The sequence below is a fragment of the Dufourea novaeangliae genome, unplaced genomic scaffold (genome assembly GCF_001272555.1).
Source record: "Dufourea novaeangliae isolate 0120121106 unplaced genomic scaffold, ASM127255v1 scaffold141, whole genome shotgun sequence".
Lineage (NCBI taxonomy): Eukaryota > Metazoa > Arthropoda > Insecta > Hymenoptera > Halictidae > Dufourea > Dufourea novaeangliae.
In genome coordinates, this window is record NW_015374017.1 from 440,177 (window position 1) to 457,260 (window position 17,084).

At 43.0% G+C, this 17,084-nt stretch overlaps 3 protein-coding genes across 3 annotated transcripts; 2 read left to right on the forward strand and 1 right to left on the reverse strand.

Moving 5' to 3' along the window:
* Positions 1-375: 375 nt before the first annotated feature.
* LOC107188893 (DNA-directed RNA polymerase II subunit RPB1) lies at positions 376-8,159 on the reverse strand. The gene is made up of 9 exons (XM_015577278.1): positions 8,061-8,159; positions 6,637-6,906; positions 3,899-6,560; positions 3,607-3,812; positions 2,876-3,535; positions 2,368-2,756; positions 2,143-2,261; positions 1,870-2,058; positions 376-1,517 (listed from the first exon to the last, which is right to left on the reverse strand). The coding sequence occupies exons 1-9, from the start codon at positions 8,136-8,138 to the stop codon at positions 376-378; spliced, it is 5,715 nt and encodes a 1,904-aa protein (XP_015432764.1). The 5' UTR covers positions 8,139-8,159.
* A 389-nt stretch (positions 8,160-8,548) lies between these two features.
* On the forward strand, positions 8,549-10,250 carry LOC107188848 (pre-mRNA-splicing factor RBM22). Its single transcript, XM_015577225.1, has 3 exons — positions 8,549-8,736; positions 8,816-8,869; positions 8,957-10,250. The coding sequence occupies exons 1-3, from the start codon at positions 8,683-8,685 to the stop codon at positions 10,082-10,084; spliced, it is 1,236 nt and encodes a 411-aa protein (XP_015432711.1). The 5' UTR covers positions 8,549-8,682; the 3' UTR covers positions 10,085-10,250.
* Positions 10,251-11,451: 1,201 nt separating this feature from the next.
* On the forward strand, positions 11,452-17,084 carry LOC107188843 (polycomb protein Asx). Its single transcript, XM_015577217.1, has 7 exons — positions 11,452-12,019; positions 12,561-12,822; positions 13,115-14,236; positions 14,311-14,595; positions 14,691-15,530; positions 15,630-15,869; positions 16,507-17,084. The coding sequence occupies exons 1-7, from the start codon at positions 11,757-11,759 to the stop codon at positions 16,921-16,923; spliced, it is 3,429 nt and encodes a 1,142-aa protein (XP_015432703.1). The 5' UTR covers positions 11,452-11,756; the 3' UTR covers positions 16,924-17,084.

Here is a 17,084-nt window from a genome sequence, read left to right on the forward strand (position 1 = left end):
GTGAATACAGAAAAAGAAAGAAAAAAAACAAAGTTCCATCGAACTGTTAATTAAAAATATATATATATATATATATATATATATAAAAAAAGATATTTTATACAATTGATGGATATACCATCGAAAAATCGGAAGGAACCACATTGAATTCCCGTCAGGTTGTTCAGAATGCCCAACAAGAATTCACATCGTCCTTATTCACATTGTGACAGTGTGTGTTCGCTCCATTCCAACCTGCTGCGCTCTTCTTCGATACAAAAGAAACAAAACTATTACATCCATCTCCCTAACCTCTCCGACCTACGATCGTATAGGTGGCAATATACGAGAAATCGTACACAAACTGTGCATAAATACAGATATGCGTAATACTTCTTAGTCATCTGTCTCGTAGGCCGGGGAGGCCGGTGAATAGGTTGGACTCGTTGGCGAGTAGCCCGGCACTGGGGGCGAGTACGTTGGACTCGTCGGCGAATAACTTGGACTGGTGGGTGTGTAAGTCGGACTGGTGGGCGAGTACTTTGTACTGGAGGGCGAGTACTGCGGGCTCGTTGGCGAATACGTTGGACTAGTTGGCGAGTAGTTCGGACTGCTCGGCGAATATCTTGTGCTTCCCGATGCCGTGTGCTGCGGCGAGCTGGGCGAATACGATGGACTGGTTGGCGAGTACGTCGGACTAGTCGGCGAGTACGTTGGACTCGCTGGCGTGTACTGCGGCGAGGTGCCAGCGAACGACGGTGATGTGGGCGAGTAGCTAGGACTGGTCGGTGAATATTTCGGGCTGCTAGGCGAGTAGCTTGGACTCGCTGGAGAGTATTGCGGTGAACTCGGCGAGTAGCTAGGACTCGTGGGCGAGTACGACGGTGAGGCTGGTGTGTAATTCGGCGAGCTGGGCGAGTAACTTGGACTCGTCGGCGAGTAACTAGGCGAAGTCGGTGAGTAACTCGGTGACGTTGGTGAATAACTCGGCGAGGTTGGCGAGTAACTGGGCGAAGTAGGTGAATAGCTTGGCGATGTTGGCGAGTAACTAGGAGAAGTTGGTGAATAACTCGGCGATGTTGGCGAGTAGCTTGGCGACGTTGGTGAGTAACTCGGTGACGTTGGTGAATAACTCGGTGACGTTGGTGAATAGCTTGGCGACGTAGGTGAGTAACTAGGCGACGTCGGTGAGTAGTTTGGCGACGTCGGTGAGTAACTAGGCGACGTTGGAGAGTAGCTTGGCGACGTTGGTGAGTAGTTCGGACTGGTGGGCGAGTATGTAGGACTCGTAGGCGAGTAGTTAGGACTCGACGGTGTCATACTGGGCGATGTTGGCAGATAAGCAGGTGACGTAGGCGAATAACTCGGCGATGCACCGCCTGCTGGTGACATTGGGTATGGACTCATACTGGGCCCTGGACTTCCTGGGCTTCCAGGTTGCGGTGAGTAGGCAGAGTATGCTGGCGAAAGACCAGAGGCATCCGATGCGCCTGATGGTGAGAAGCATGCACCTCCCGGTGTCATACCACTTCCTAGTGCTAACAAAAAAGAATTACGTGTTTATTATAAACTTATGTACTAGATTTTTTGATAATTTTTTAACTGTTGACTTTACAACTGTTTGAAATTTAGGGTCAACCTTTTTTGAATAAATCATAACTATTAAACTAACAAACTGATAAAAATGAGCTTTGTGAGTATTTAGAATGGAGATATAAGAGTACCAAATAATAATTATTTCAGTTTAAAAAAAATATTTTTTCACCATTTGTTTTGCAATTGTTTCAAATAAATGCCCTGTTTTAATAGTGTCCGATTTCGCGTGGAATGACCCATATGCAACACGCGGTAGCAAATATGTTAATAAGATAGTCCATAAAATATTCGTACCAGGTGACATGCTTGAAGCACCATAGCCAGGAGTAGCGCCCATCCAAGGTGTCATTTGTGGGCTCATGCTTGGCGTGGCAACACTGCCGAAGAACATTCCAGCAGTTCCCATTACACCAGCTCCTACTGCCATTGGAATTTCAATGCCAGCCTTACACTTCTCGGCGTCCAACAGTAAATCGAAACATCCTGGAAAAGTGTGATTAAATATCTTAGTTCGATACTATATGCAAACTGTGTGGTAAAATCAGATATATCTAATAGAAAGGCTACCTGTTCCTATACGTGGCAGTTGTCCCATTATAATATTTTCAGATACTCCTCTCATAGGATCGACTTCTGCGTGAGATGCAGCATCCAATAAAACGTCTACTGTTTCTTCAAAGGAACATCTGGAAGGAGATGAAAACGAAATTAGATATAATGTTCGTGTACTTAAGAGTGTAGATATATTACTTTTGTTTATATAGTATGATGTCATTTTTTGTAAAAACAGACCTCATAAGGGCACCAGTGTCTTGTCTATTGATTCCATGACGAGTAATAGCCATCAAGTGTCCTTTGGCAGTCATAACGTCGCAAAGCAAAGCAAGATGACGGTAGTTTACGTAAAGACCATAGAACTGCAACACAGCGTTCATTTCTTTCTCCACTGATTTTCTCACAGCCTCTATTCCCAGCACTTGGAATATTTCGCAAATGTCGTTACTGAACGTTCTGACAGGGTCCACGTCTCTTTCGCTCAATACTTTCATCAAACTCGTTCCGTCCGTTTCCAATAACCACTCTGCGATTGCTTTAAATTCACCAGTATCTGTGATAACGATACGTTTCTTCGAATCGGTTTGTGGTAAATGCATGTACACTTTTCCTATGGCCTCAATACCCTGGAAAAAGTTTAATTAATATATACAAAGTTGTAGGTTAGGTTTCCATAATTTTAATAAATCACGTTGATCTTTTAAGAATCCACGCAACTAATCCATCTAGATAAGTATATCTATACCTGCAACGTCATGTCACTGAGCATATTCGCCTCTATGCACCGGAGGAACATGTCGTCCTCCATCTTGTCTACAGTCTCCTCCTCTGTGTCTCCTGTGAATTTGTCATCGCTGTTCATTATCCTAATTCGTAACACCAATTTCTCAGCGTTATCGTCATTGAATATACAATTCAAATCGTCCCCGAAACCAGCGTTAATTTTCTCCGCGATTTGTTCCATGGTCAACTTCTTGTCGGTCATCCTCTTCCGGTCTAATTCGATACGGAGCAGCCACGGTGAAATTTTAGTGGGATCGAAGTCAGGCATCTCGTAGTAAACGTTAACGAATTCTTGATCCTCTGCGATCACTGTGTTCTGCGGATCCGGATCGTAATAAATCGCTGTATTCGCCGTGACCTTTCGCAGCGTGGTGTGTTCGAGCCGGCAGAGAACGTTCTTCGCTTTCTCCGCATCCCTTGCCGCAGCTCCAGTCAAGAACACCGTTAGTGACGGAGCCTTTGGTTTTTTACTAATATTTATAATTTCCTTCAATCTGGGCACACCAAGGGTTACGTTCTTCGACGACACACCAGCAAAGTGGAAAGTGTTCAATGTCATCTGAGTGGCTGGTTCGCCAAGCGACTGGGCGGCCAAAGCACCAACCATCTCACCAGGTGATACCTACCCATAAATTCGAAAATATATTACATTTCTATAACCACAAGATAAGGTAAAACAGACTATGTACAAACCTGTGCTTGTTGGAACCTTGTTTCGATCTCTCCGATAAGCCATTCGAAGGCTTCACTGGACAATCTAAATTCCTCAGAAACACACTTTGTACATAAAGTGGACCTTACTAGGCATTGGAACAACAACGTGGCATTCTCATTCGCCTGTTTGCTCAGCCTATCCTCGCCAGCCACAATAATACACTTCTCTAGGAGATCCTTTACACCTGGAAACCAGAATTTCCAATATTTACGTCATTTACACTGCTTATTTAAATATATTTTTTACAGATATATCTATTCTTTCACCTACCTTGTATAACTCTCATAGGACTGAGATCGGTTGGAGCTCGTTTATTTATGTGGAAAATCTTCTGCACGTTCCAAATCATTCGTTGAAGGTTACAAGGCAGTACTACTTTCGACTCGCCACTGGGGAAGATCTCTCTCAGTATCGCACGATCCTTGTTCAACTGTTCCCATTCCCTTTCCAGTTCTGAAATAACCTCTCCAGATCCCATCATCTCTCTAACAATCTCCTCATTGAATATACGACGGAGGTAACGTTCGTTGGTCGGATCGAATTTGAATTTCTTTTCAAATGCTTTGTTGCTTAGCTTAATGGTGGGTAAGTTTTGGAATTCTACAGTTTCACCGCACAAACCGTCCTCGCCGTAACGTAACTGAATCAGTTGTCCCACAGAGTTTCTGACTGTACCATCGTAATGCACCATTACGGACTCCATAGCCTTTATCAGACGACGCTGAATGTACCCGGTTTCGGCGGTTTTTACAGCAGTATCGATAAGACCCTCACGACCTCCCATAGCGTGGAAATAAAACTCAGACGGTGTCAAACCGGCAAGATATGAATTCTCGACGAATCCCCTTGACTCAGGACCGTAATCGTCTTTAATGAAATGCGGCAGTGTCCTCTTCCGGAAGCCGAACGGTATTCGTTTACCTTCAACGTTCTGTTGACCGACACAAGCGATAACCTGAGAAATGTTAATGTTGGACCCCTTCGAACCTGACACCACCATAGCCTTCAGATTATTGTACTCGGTTAAGGATTTCTTGGCGGAACCACCAGTCTTGTCACGAGCATCGTTCAAGATCCTGTTCACTTGATTCTCGAATGTCTGCCTCAATGTGTTACCAGGTGTCGGTTCCAGCTCCATATTGTGAGCCTTCTGAATAACCTCTATTACATCCTCTTTGGCTTTCTTGATCGCCTTCTGGATCTCCAAATAGGTCTGAGGATCGGCAATAGTATCCCCGATACCAATAGAGTGACCCTCCAATAACAACCAAGTGTTGATCACAGTCTGAATGTTTCCATAGAACCGTCCACAGACCTCGTGACCCAACTCCAACATACAGATGTGAAGCAGAGACCCAGCGGACGTACCCAGAGTCTTTTTACAGAGGATACCCATAACGAGCTCCCCGTGTTCTACCATTACTTTAGTGTCGCCAGGCGAAATCCATTTGTAAGGACTGTCGTCCTCTTCATCTGGATGCGTGCTGTGCGTTCGGATCATGTTTACGTTTCCCGGTATAATCAAAGAGAAGATCTGTTTGCCGGTCCACAGTGGTTTCGGCTTCAATATACAGGGCTGCGGCATCTTGCCGTCCCAACTGGGCAAGAACATTAGAATATTCATCATTTGTTCTTTCTCTATGAAAACGTCCCTTTTCGTCATCTTTCGTACAGCTGTGAGCGTGTCCTGTACAATACCCATGACTGGTTTGTTCGCCTGCGGCGTAATAATCTGTCGAGGTGTCACATGAATGTTTTCCACCTCCGCACGTGTCTCCATCGATTGCGGCACGTGCAAATTCATTTCGTCCCCATCGAAATCGGCGTTGTACGGCGAGGTACAGCTAAGATTCATACGGAATGTACTCCAGGGCAGAACTTTCACTCGGTGTCCCATCATACTCATTTTGTGCAGCGTTGGCTGACGATTGAAAATTACCAGGTCGCCATCGCGAATGTGACGCTCCACTCTGTAACCACATTGCAGGTGCAGATCAGATGGTTTCGGATGGAATCGTAAATCGATTCTTTCTCCATTGTCCCGCACGATATATTTCGCACCTGGATATTGCGAGTTCCCGCGTCTGACAAGCTCTTGCATTTTATCGATATTGAAGGGTGTTACAATTTCAGGGAATGTTAGATTTTGGGCAATACTTCGAGGCACACCGACTTGGTCGATCCGTAAGTTTGGATCCGGCGTGATGACCGTACGAGCCGAGAAGTCAACACGTTTGCCCATCAAATTTCCTCTTATTCTACCTTCCTTGCCTTTCAATCGTGCCTTTATAGCTTTCAATGGTTTTCCCGATTTCTGCATTGCCCTGGGCATTCCAGGCATATCGTTGTCCACCAGCGTCGCCACATGAAACTGTAACATCTTTATGTTCTCTGATATAACGTGCGCCGCTGCTCCAGCCTGCTCGTTTCTGATTAATTCGTTGTTAGACTTTATAATGTCCGCCAGTTTATGCGTTAAGTCATCCTGATTTTTCGCTGAACCATACATAATGACTGCTGGCCTGACCGATAAAGGTGGAACAGGTAGAACTGTCACCACCATCCAATCTGGTCTAGCAAATTTCGGATCCATGCCAAGAATAAACGATTCTTCGTCTATAATGTGCTTCAATATTTCCCATGCTCTTTCAGCGGTGAGGGCCATTTTCTTTTCTTGAGAGTCTTCATTCACATGTTTCCATTCCGCCGTCACATCCAAGCCTGATCTCCTAAGATTGGGTTGATATCTACCACAACCTCCGTGGCCTGGTTTCCGATCCGCGGGAGGCTGCTCTGGATTTTCTTTGTTAATATCCATCTCGTCACCACCCTCACAAATGTTTTTACTTTTGCATAAATCATATACAAATGTGAGACGTTTACGTGGTTGACCTTTAGTTTTCATAACAATTTCTTTGATCTTTGGATTGTGCTGTAATAAACAAACAATAGTAGTATTAAAATGTAATGATAGAATATCAAAATATACATTGATAATGTATACTCACAGGACTAACTAGGAGTTTCGAGCAATAAAAACACACGCATCTTAATATTTTTATAGTTTTTGTTATAAAACCAACATGAAACACCGGTTTAGCCAGATCGATGTGACCAAAATGTCCTGGGCACTCTGTCATGTTACCGGCACATGTCTGACACCGAGAGTTTCTATCAATAACACCTTGTCTCGGGTCCATAAGTCCACCGAGCTTTGGGCGACCGCCTTCCATGGTTTCTGGAAAGCGAATCCCGCCATCTGTGACGGACATACGACGCTGCACAAAGTAAAGCACAATATTAAATTAAGTTGATAACTTCGTGTTGCACATTATTAAAATAGAAGTTGTGCGTACATCCGAGAAGTACGGATCGGGTATTTTAATCGCGCTCGAGTCGGGTTCGGAGACATCGTATCACACACAAATGATCGGATACCAGAAAAATCCGGGTCAGATAGTATCGAGTATTTTAACTGGGTTCGGGTCGGAATCCCGAGAGTATCAAATCACAAACAACTAATTTATAAATCTTCAGACATTATACTTATTAATATAAGATGAAATAATATATACTATTTATTTAAATACTAATTTAAAATAAGTATGTACTATTGTACCCTAAAAACATTTGTGAAATTATATAAAAGTCCCTTATATCTTGTGATCATATAAAGTTCTCTCCCTTTACATTTACAAATTGGTTCACGTTACATGCATTATTAAATAGTTGTTGGTGATTGCATGTACTACGAATGTAACTAATGTCGACTGGAGCCAATCTGAGATTTTGTAGAGTAATCGACTATGAAATCTTATCATGTTAATATTGAGAGTCCAGACTGAATTGGTCCGATTCCTCTCGGGCCGAACATCGGGTAACCCGACCAAAAAATTAGCACGATACTATCGGGAGTCTGGTCTAAACCCATCTGACTGGCTAGCCGACGATTCTACCCGCACATCTCTGGTGTTCACGATTGTAGATTTAGAACTTTCTTTTTTATTACGTGAACTGCATGAGAAATCTACAAGAACACACAAACTTTTGTTTTTTACCAATATTTAGCTGAACAAGACAATATTGATAAGAGGGTTTCACAATCAAACATTTATCGGGAAATTCAACACAAGTAACGGGGGAAGAGAAGTATGGCATTGAACGGAACAATCACGTTAAATAAACACACGTACGATAAACTGAAACTTATTTCATCTATTTTATAATTCTGAATCATATTTTTAAGTGAACTTCGACAGATACGAATGTACCCATCGGAATCCAACACGCGCGTCTGTTTGTGTGGAACGTCGTATACCTTCTGTCGCACGATAAGGTTTCATAAAATGTCGACTCATGTTGAAATAGTGTCGCGTGTTCCGATGAAAAACGTATCACACGCGTTCACTGGTCTACAAGTTTACGAACTTACTATTTCATCGGGAGAAAGAATGCCAAATTGGACCCTTTTTACGGTTCGCAAAGGCGCTTTGGAGTCGGACGTGGCCATTTTGCAACGAGCACGCACTGCTTCTCCCGCGGCCTTCTGCGTCGCGACTCCCTCTAACCGTTCTTTCCCGTTGGAGGCATCTCCCACCCCTGATCGTTGCTACCTTACGTTCTGCATACTCCGTTATCGATGTGTTCTCAAACTCATCAGCATCCTATGTTCAGTCACGTTTCTATTCTCGAAGTTTTGCAAGATTTATCCGTTCATTCATTTTGTTCTTTAATCGTTAAAATTAATACAAAATTATTTAGTAACTTTCTTTGAATTTCTATTTGAGATATTCAAATGTCCACGGTAACTTTCATGAAAACATCTATAACGTCCATTTTGGTAACCGTGATTGGTTGAAAATGCTAAAATCCTTCTGTGTTTGCCATCTATCCATATCATCGTCATTGAGTAATAAACATCAATGGCTGCTCTTGTGTTGTATAATACAGTATAATGATTGGGTTTAATTACAACGTTCGGTGAAGGTTTATGCATCTTTTTCTTGTGATTGTTACCCGAAGATAAAGTTTTGTGTTAGGCGGAATAGTGTAAAATGGCCACATCGAAAACAACAAACACCTACAACAGACAAAATTGGGAGGACGCTGTAAGAGGTTTAATCATGGAATGTTCATAAGGTTGTCAAAATGGATGAAATTTATCCAACGTATTTTATTTCATTTTAGGAATTTCCAATATTATGTCAGACTTGTTTAGGTGACAATCCATATATTCGCATGGTAGGTTTATTTTCGTAAAATGTATGAATATATAATTCTTGAGGAATATACAGGTTACATCAGCAAATAATCTTTCTATGTTTACAGACAAAGGAAAAATATGGAAAAGAATGTAAAATATGCATGCGTCCGTTCACAGTATTCAGATGGTGTCCCGGGGCAAGAATGCGTTTTAAAAAGACCGAAGTTTGTCAAACTTGCAGTCGCCTGAAAAATGTATGTCAAACTTGTTTACTCGATTTAGAGTACGGTTTGCCTATTCAAGTACGCGATGCCGCACTTAAAATTAAAGACGATCTCCCTAGATCGGACGTGAACAAGGAGTATTACGTACAAAACATAGATAGTGAAATTGGTAAAATAGATTCGACGACACCAGCTGGTGCTGTTGGTAAATCAGCAGCTGCCAGTGACTTGTTGATGAAACTGGCAAGAACGAGTCCTTATTATAAAAGGAATAGACCGCACATATGTTCTTTCTGGGTTAAGGGAGAATGTAAGAGAGGTGAAGAATGTCCATACCGTCATGAGAAGCCAACAGATCCTGATGATCCATTGGCTGATCAGAATATCAAGGATCGTTATTACGGAGTGAATGATCCTGTTGCTGACAAATTAATGCGTCGAGCTGCAGCAATGCCCAAGTTAGATCCACCAGAAGACAAATCAATCACAACTCTATATATAGGCAATTTAGGGGATGTGTTAACAGAAAAGCAATTGCGTGACCATTTCTATCAGTATGGAGAGATACGTTCGATAACGATGGTTCCTCGTCAGCAATGTGCCTTCATTCAGTACACGCAAAGAAGCGCAGCTGAAGCAGCAGCAGAAAGGACATTCAATAAATTGATACTGGGAGGCAGAAGATTGACAATTAAATGGGGACGCTCTCAAGGAAGACAAACTGTGTCAGCAGCAGAGGCGACCAGAGAGATTCTAGAACCTGTACCAGGTTTACCTGGTGCTTTACCACCACCACCAGAAAGCATGGGAAACAACTTCTTCAATCTACAAACTACTCCTGGCATGATACCACCAATGATGATACCTCCTCCACCAGTCGCCCCCCAATTCATGTTTCCGCCCCAGATTGCAGCTGCTGCTGCGACGCCGATCTTTCCTCCGGGAACAACCCCTATACATTATCCGAGTCAAGATCCATCGCGAATGGGTGCATCTCAAGGCATAGGAAAGCCCTGGCCCGAGGAATAATAATATTGTTTAAACTGTTTAATCATTGTAATTACGACAGAGAAATCCTGTAAAAAAAGAAATACATGTCTGACTTCCTTTACGTCATTTGTGCTCAATGATTTATAATTTCTTAAGTCAACTCAGCAGTTATTGCTTTGTATTAACTTGATATTTTGTAATAACAGATAATAATAACGCAAAATCTCTGAAGTCACTTAAAAGTATTCAAAAATAACCAGTTTTCTTTTCCTAAGTTCATATCTGTTCAGATCATACGTTCTTCATGATTATTAAAATTCATGTAATTTTTTATATTCTTGAAATATTTTTTACTCGTGACATTTAGTTGTTATTCAGTGAATTTTCGATTACAATAACGCAAGTTATAATTTAAAAATCGCGCGTAAATTTGTAGAATATCAAGACTGCAATTCGTGCCTACATTTACCGCATATTAGGGCCTATACACAATGGAATTATGAAATTTGGCAGTTACTGTGCCTTTCTATGTATTTTTCAATTGGACGCTTCATCGGGCGGCTAAGCGTAATGGAATTTTCGGAATGAACGAACAAGCATTACACGTACGAACCTAACTATTTACACTTCCATTTTATAAATTAATAAATTTAATTGACATTCATTACAAGAATTGTACTTTCGTACGTGACAACAGGAGACAAAAGTGACGGTAATAAGAGAATAATGAAACCGACTAGGTATAGGATAAACCTATCATCTTATGGGATTTCGTGTCTCATGTTCTGAAATACCGATAGTGTAAAAAGTCAGGGATTTTCTGCTGCCCTCTACGTTATGAGAACGGTGAATAAAACAAGAACCTGTAAAAAGTAACATTAATAAAAATGTCCATTAACGATGCATTTAGAATAAATTGTCTTGTAGTTAAGTGAAAAAATATATACTTTTCCGTTTCATGTTTCGTGAATTTTTGTTTCATCATTTTGAATCATGTTTTTATTCTCGTGAAATCATATAGATACACGTAATATGAATGGAATATATAACACTTCATTTGTGCTAATAATACTCAGAATTCATGCTTTATCGGTAACGTCGGATATTGACACTAACATGGTAACAGGGCTCGTAGCCCTATGAACGTAGGACAGAAAAAAGCATTGGATGATAGGTCTATTCTATACCTAGTCGACGATAATGATACGTAGGTTCCGCTTTTTCGTTACCCGCCTTCGCGGTCTCAAATCCATCGAGTAGTGGTTCGTGGTTGCTTTGAGAACGCCTAGATCACGCCGCGGAAAGTTACCTATCTATAGTTGTCTATGGTATAAATATGTAAATACAATATGGCCGACAGAAGCGGAACGTTGCGAGCTTTATCCGAATGGCATTCTGCCAATTGATTGAGAAACACCGAGGTTTGTGAATGCGATCGGGTTTTGTGTGTGCACGGACATTCGTACAACATGGATTAGACATCGTGCGAAACGTACGGAGCTTCCTTTGATCGCCTCGAGAATGTCACGGGGCTGTTTTTGAGGAATGTTTATCTCCCGCGAAGGGGTAACCCGTGCTAGCCGAGCGTTAAGGCGCAATATGAAATAAACCGTCGCGAAACTCGTGTTTCGTTGAATGAAACGGTACCGTGGCCCCCCATGTTCGACTCGCCGGCATTTTCCGTAACGATGTCCGATGTATAGGTACTGTCATGGACACAGATGTAGAGCTTGCCAAAGGTGAAGGGTGTGAAACCAGTCCAGGTTGCTCTGGTTATTCTAGCATGGTGCACAGCAAAAAAGTTATCAAACATGCACTACGACAGCAGGCCAAGAGACGTAGGAAAAACACTACCATAGCAGCTGGCAATTCTCGTACTCTGCCAAGGATTGTAGTCAAACCATTGCCACCACCTCCACCGAACGATCCACCGTCTCCAGTGAACAATGTACAACATATTAACACTAGTAAGCGAATCGATTCACATTTGTTACAGATTATTTGTCCCACCAAGCCACTCGCATGATATCCTGTGTCAAATGATTTTTGAATGATTGTGTAATATGTTAAATACATGTAAACACGGTTCTTGGCTTCAGCAATATATTTATAGACCGAGATATCGTAAGATGTAATGATATAATGAAATAGTAAATTCATTTCAGTAGTTTTTCAAATGCTGAATAAGATATTATTCTTGAGGATCATTGTTGAATCTCTCATTGCTTGTTCAAAGTACTTTTACAAAAGAGGAAATCAGAAACAATTTACATTGCAATATTATGTTTCTCATTCTTTTTCAACAAATAGAAAAACATTGGAAACTGATATTTTATAAATTAAGTTAATGGAAAGTAAATTTAAAATAAACGTCTGCTTCACGTGTGGCTTACTGATATTGTAGAAACTTGGGGGATCAACTTGGTCTACCGTTTAATGGAAAATTACTGTAGCATGTTCTTTAATCCAGTAGTTTATTCTCTTATATGATATGTTTTCATAAAATTTCGAATATAGCAACCGAAGAGCCTGCTGCCACAATGAGAGAAGTCCTGGCTAGTTTGCCAGGGTTCAGTTTGAAGTCTGGGCGTCGGCGATCAACGAAGAGACTCTCGGCAACTGCACAGCTGGAGGCCGGTCTCGTGGATCTTGAATCACCTGCGAGTATTTTAGCCAGCACGAGTTTACGTGCCCTCTTGAACAGGCACACCTTTCAAGGTTTACCGCCTTTGTATCAAAGGAAACTCGCGCAGCTTTTGCCTGCTGTAGATAGACAGGTAGTGTTTATGGTATTGTTTCGATAACAGGGAGTAGAAATGTTTGGGCCTGGAGAAAATGCTGGTCTTATTTGTTCGAATATTGATACATTAGTAATACAAATGACTATAGATATTATACATTAGTAGCTGGTCTACTAACTTGAGAAGCATTGCTCATTATCTCATAGCTCCCTATAGGTCCAATTTTTCGAGCTCCATACAATATACTGTGTACCTTCGAGTTTTCATAAAGTGTACGAGTCCATTGGGAGTATAAATATGTAATTATAGCACTGTTTCTTACTCCTAGGATGCTGCTACATCTGGATTAAACAATGAATTCTTCGCACGAGCGTGCCTAGAATGGCGTAAACGCTTGGCCGAAGGAGAGTTCACACCGGAAAATCAACAACGACTGAAGATGGAGGCAGAGAGGGATAAAAATAAGTTAGATCCGTGGAAAGTGAAACATTTCGAGCCGATATGGGGTGAGAAACGTGAACCGAAACTTAGATCTGGTCTCCACTGTATCACGGAATCGAGAACCGGCGGGGCTGTAACGCGTTCTAGTTTAAGGCTTCGGTTGGAATCGAATGTAGATACACCGACGACGGATCCTCATTGTCCGCTTATGATGTCCGACGATAAGATAGAGGACGATAGTTGTAAAGTGGAGGCTACCATAAATCATTCGGACGATTTGAACGAGAGGCCGGGAATGCAAGAACTGTTACCGGCGGAATATAACGAAACAACGCATACGTTAATAGATGAAAAACATTTAGAATCTGTAAACATAAGTTCCGTAGAAACTATAGCAGACACGGAAATGCATCAGGAGAAACCGGAGGAGAAAGAGCAAGCCGTTACACCGCCGGCGAAACAAGAGACTGTCGAAGAGAATAAAGTTGCGGCGCAAGAGTGCCAGGAAACGATTTCAAATTCGTATGACGAGGAAATTCATTTACCCGAAAGCGACAAGGATCTTCAACCGATGGAAGATCATATTCTGGAGGTTTCCGAGGAAGATACGATACTTTTGCCGGATGAGAACATTTCACCGCGATCAAACGAGCAAACAGAACAAGTATGTCATACACCGAGTGAAGCAACGTCTCAGTTGACAGGAGAATGCACACCCCAGCCTACGATAGAACAAATACCTCAGTTGTCCAAGGAACAAGTGTCACGAATCACCGAGGAACAAATCTATCCTATGTCCGATTGTGAAACGGCAGCTATGCTTGAACAATCGCCGACGCACGAACAAGTCCGACCGACAGAGATTGTCATGGACGAGTCCGCGTTGATTGACAACAATCGGACGGAAACGACACCGGTTTCCCATGAGAATCCGACAGACGGTGAATCACAAATTCCGGAAGGAATGGAGATTGATAGCGAAACGTTACAACGTATTCACGAATTGGAGGTGAAGCCCTGTAAAATTGCAAAGACAAAATTCGCAAGTTTAATTGTCTTACCAAAGAGTGTACTTGTTTTTAGGTAAGAGGGGAAATGCGTGAAGCGTATGAGGAGATTTCAGGATGCCCCGAAGAGATAATGTACCCGATTCTCGATGGAATGGAGATGGGTACGAACAGTACGGAAGAGACGGAAACGCAAGTGGTCGTCACGGGACAGTCAGAGAACGCTCGTGATCAGCAAGATGTGAACGGCGGCAACGAAGAGGAGGCTCTCCGGGAGGCGAACAATTACGTTTGCTCCGAAATGTTAGAATGTAGTTGGTCGGTAGACCCGACCGTTAATAACATTAATAACACGACCAGGGTAAGTACACGTTGTAAATAGTAAACGCGCTAGCCGTGCATGCACGCCCCGAGAATTATCTTCTACTGAACATTTCTATCTCTTGGTTCCTGAAGACGCAAGAGGAACTTCAAGTTCCATGGCCGTTAGTAGCCGCGGCGTTGGACGGTTCCGTTGCTGCGAACATCACAGTGACCACGCAGGATGAATGTAACGAGACACCGACGACAACCGACACGACCGCTCAACCTCAACAATTCATCAACGCCGATTCGAACGTGGAGCCGGCTGTGAATTGTATACAATTGCCGGTAGTCCAAGGGACACCGTTTCAGTCCGAGAGTCTCGCGATCGGCGCACCCACCGCGAGTTGTATAATGAAGAACTTTCAGCCGCAAAGCTCACCGATCATAGCTTTCCCGCAATTGCAGTCCATCCGATTCGTGCAGACCAGTTTTCATTCCGACCAAACCGCCACCCCGGTTCTGAACAGCACCGCCCCGATCACCGGTCAGTTGCCCAATCAGCAGCAGACCACCAATTCCCAAGTGAACATAATGAGAACGCAAGAAGAGGTGGTCCAATTGAATGTTCAGAATAACGTAGCGCGTAACAACGTTCGAACGAACGTCGTCACGCAGAATCAAGTGCCGAATGTCGTGCCGGCTGTTACGATCGGCGTGCAACAAAATCGACCGCAGAATGCTATTGTTATACAGCAACAAGCAACGGCACCGTCGGCTCAACCGCGACCGGTTGTCGCTACTATACAACAGCAACCGTTTCCCGGTGCGACGGTCCCGGTATCGTCGAGAACGTCGCGATCGAATAATCAAGGCGGTCAAAGGGGCTCCAGGAGTAACAACAAGGAGCAAGGAGGAGGCAGATCTCGGAGCACCACGAAAGAACCACCAGGCGCTGTGAATTTAGAACGGAGCTACCAGATCTGTCAAGCGGTAATTTAAAGAGACCAATACAGTAACGCTATGTCTTTGAAGCAATGAACCTGTGGTTACTCTATTTTTATTACGGTAAACGTTTCGTTGCCGTTCCAGGTCATACAGAGTTCGCCGAACAGGGATCAGTTGAAGGCCCATTTGAAACCGCCGCCCAGCTTGCTTGCCAGAGGTGACGGGGCGTTCACCACCAGCAAGTCTGGCGGTCGTACGATCACCACCGTCAAGACCCAAAAACCGTCGCAAACGATACAACATAATAAACCGGCTCAAAATAAACCGCAGGCAGTTATGTTGAGACACGTGTTCGCCACAGCGCGTCAAGCCACATCGGCAGAGGTACGGTACACCCTTCTGAACGGTTTACGTTGCAGTTTAGCTTGCACTGTGTTTCTTCTGTTTTATTCTGATTTCTAAAAGCGCATTGCTCTCATGAAACTCATTCTCAAACATCGTACGACTTGAATAACAAATCTCTTGTAAAAAAAAACTAATTAATTTGAAAAGTAATCGGAATCGTATAAAGTACATATATGTGTGTTAGAGAAGTCATGCTTATTTCCTTTTATTTAATCTCGCAAGCCTGCATTCGAATCACTTGTATAAAAATAGAAACTCAAGCCTGCATCCGTGTGTGTACTATTTTATATTTTTCTGTGTGTACAGTGCTAATCTCGCGGGTGGCTTGTGATGATCACTGTATCATACAGGTACCTAAAATAAATAAATCTTTTTAACTAGTTTTGAGTTTCTAAATTGTAGTAGAAAATAATAACATAACTTCACTCTGTAAACAAGGCGATAGCGTTCGCTAAAACGAGCGAGTGATTATAACACAATTAAATACATTCTGAATGATGGAATTTCCCTGATTGGAAACTTTTCCACCGTAAAGAACGTTATAAAATTCCAGCGTTTTGTTCGACGGCAATCGAAATACTGATTTCGTGGCTAACGGTGAGATCGAATTTTCCAGGTTCCAGAAAGCAATACCGTAGCACAATTAGGATCCACAACGACTGGTGGACTAGGGCAATATATACTTGTACAAAGGACAGGCGTCGGGGACAGTGCGCCTAGGGCGTCCTCAGCACCACCGTTGCCACCCCAAATAGCCGGGATGGGCGTTGGTGTGCATTTGGTACGTGGTAGGCCAGCCAGTGCCGGGGAGGGTTCCCATCAAGCTGTGACGTTAAAGGCGAGAGGTGCCGACGGCAGAGGGGGCGGTGGCGCCGAACCCGTGGCGCCTGGTATGATCATTGGTGGGGATCCACCGCCCCCCTGCGAATGTAACATGAGAGGTGCAATGGTGATATGCCGTCAGTGTGGCGCATTTTGTCACGACGACTGCATCGGGCCTCAACGTATTTGTGCTACCTGTCTCATACGTTAATCATTGTTTACCGATTGTTTATGTATAAATTTAGAGCCGTGCGACTAGAGTGCTGGAGCATCAGATCGCGGGAACAGAGCCGAAGATGCTAAGATACCGTTGTTTCTTCGAATCATTATATGTAAAAAAAACACATACACACACACACACACACACACACA

Bases quoted from the DNA above. Each gene is read 5' to 3' on its own strand.
- LOC107188848 (XM_015577225.1), top strand. From the start codon at position 8,683: ATGGCCACATCGAAAACAACAAACACCTACAACAGACAAAATTGGGAG. The intron at 8,737-8,815 runs GTAAGAGGTTTA...ATTTCATTTTAG, and splicing joins GACAAAATTGGGAGGACGCT to GAATTTCCAATATTATGTCA. The intron at 8,870-8,956 runs GTAGGTTTATTT...CTATGTTTACAG, and splicing joins ACAATCCATATATTCGCATG to ACAAAGGAAAAATATGGAAA.
- LOC107188843 (XM_015577217.1), top strand. From the start codon at position 11,757: ATGGACACAGATGTAGAGCTTGCCAAAGGTGAAGGGTGTGAAACCAGT. The intron at 12,823-13,114 runs GTAGTGTTTATG...TCTTACTCCTAG, and splicing joins TGCCTGCTGTAGATAGACAG to GATGCTGCTACATCTGGATT. The intron at 14,237-14,310 runs GTGAAGCCCTGT...ACTTGTTTTTAG, and splicing joins AACGTATTCACGAATTGGAG to GTAAGAGGGGAAATGCGTGA.
- LOC107188893 (XM_015577278.1), bottom strand. From the start codon at position 8,138: ATGGCCACGTCCGACTCCAAAGCGCCTTTGCGAACCGTAAAAAGGGTC. The intron at 6,561-6,636 runs GTGAGTATACAT...TGTTTATTACAG, and splicing joins CGAAACTCCTAGTTAGTCCT to CACAATCCAAAGATCAAAGA. The intron at 3,536-3,606 runs GTTTGTACATAG...ATTTATGGGTAG, and splicing joins CAAGGTTCCAACAAGCACAG to GTATCACCTGGTGAGATGGT.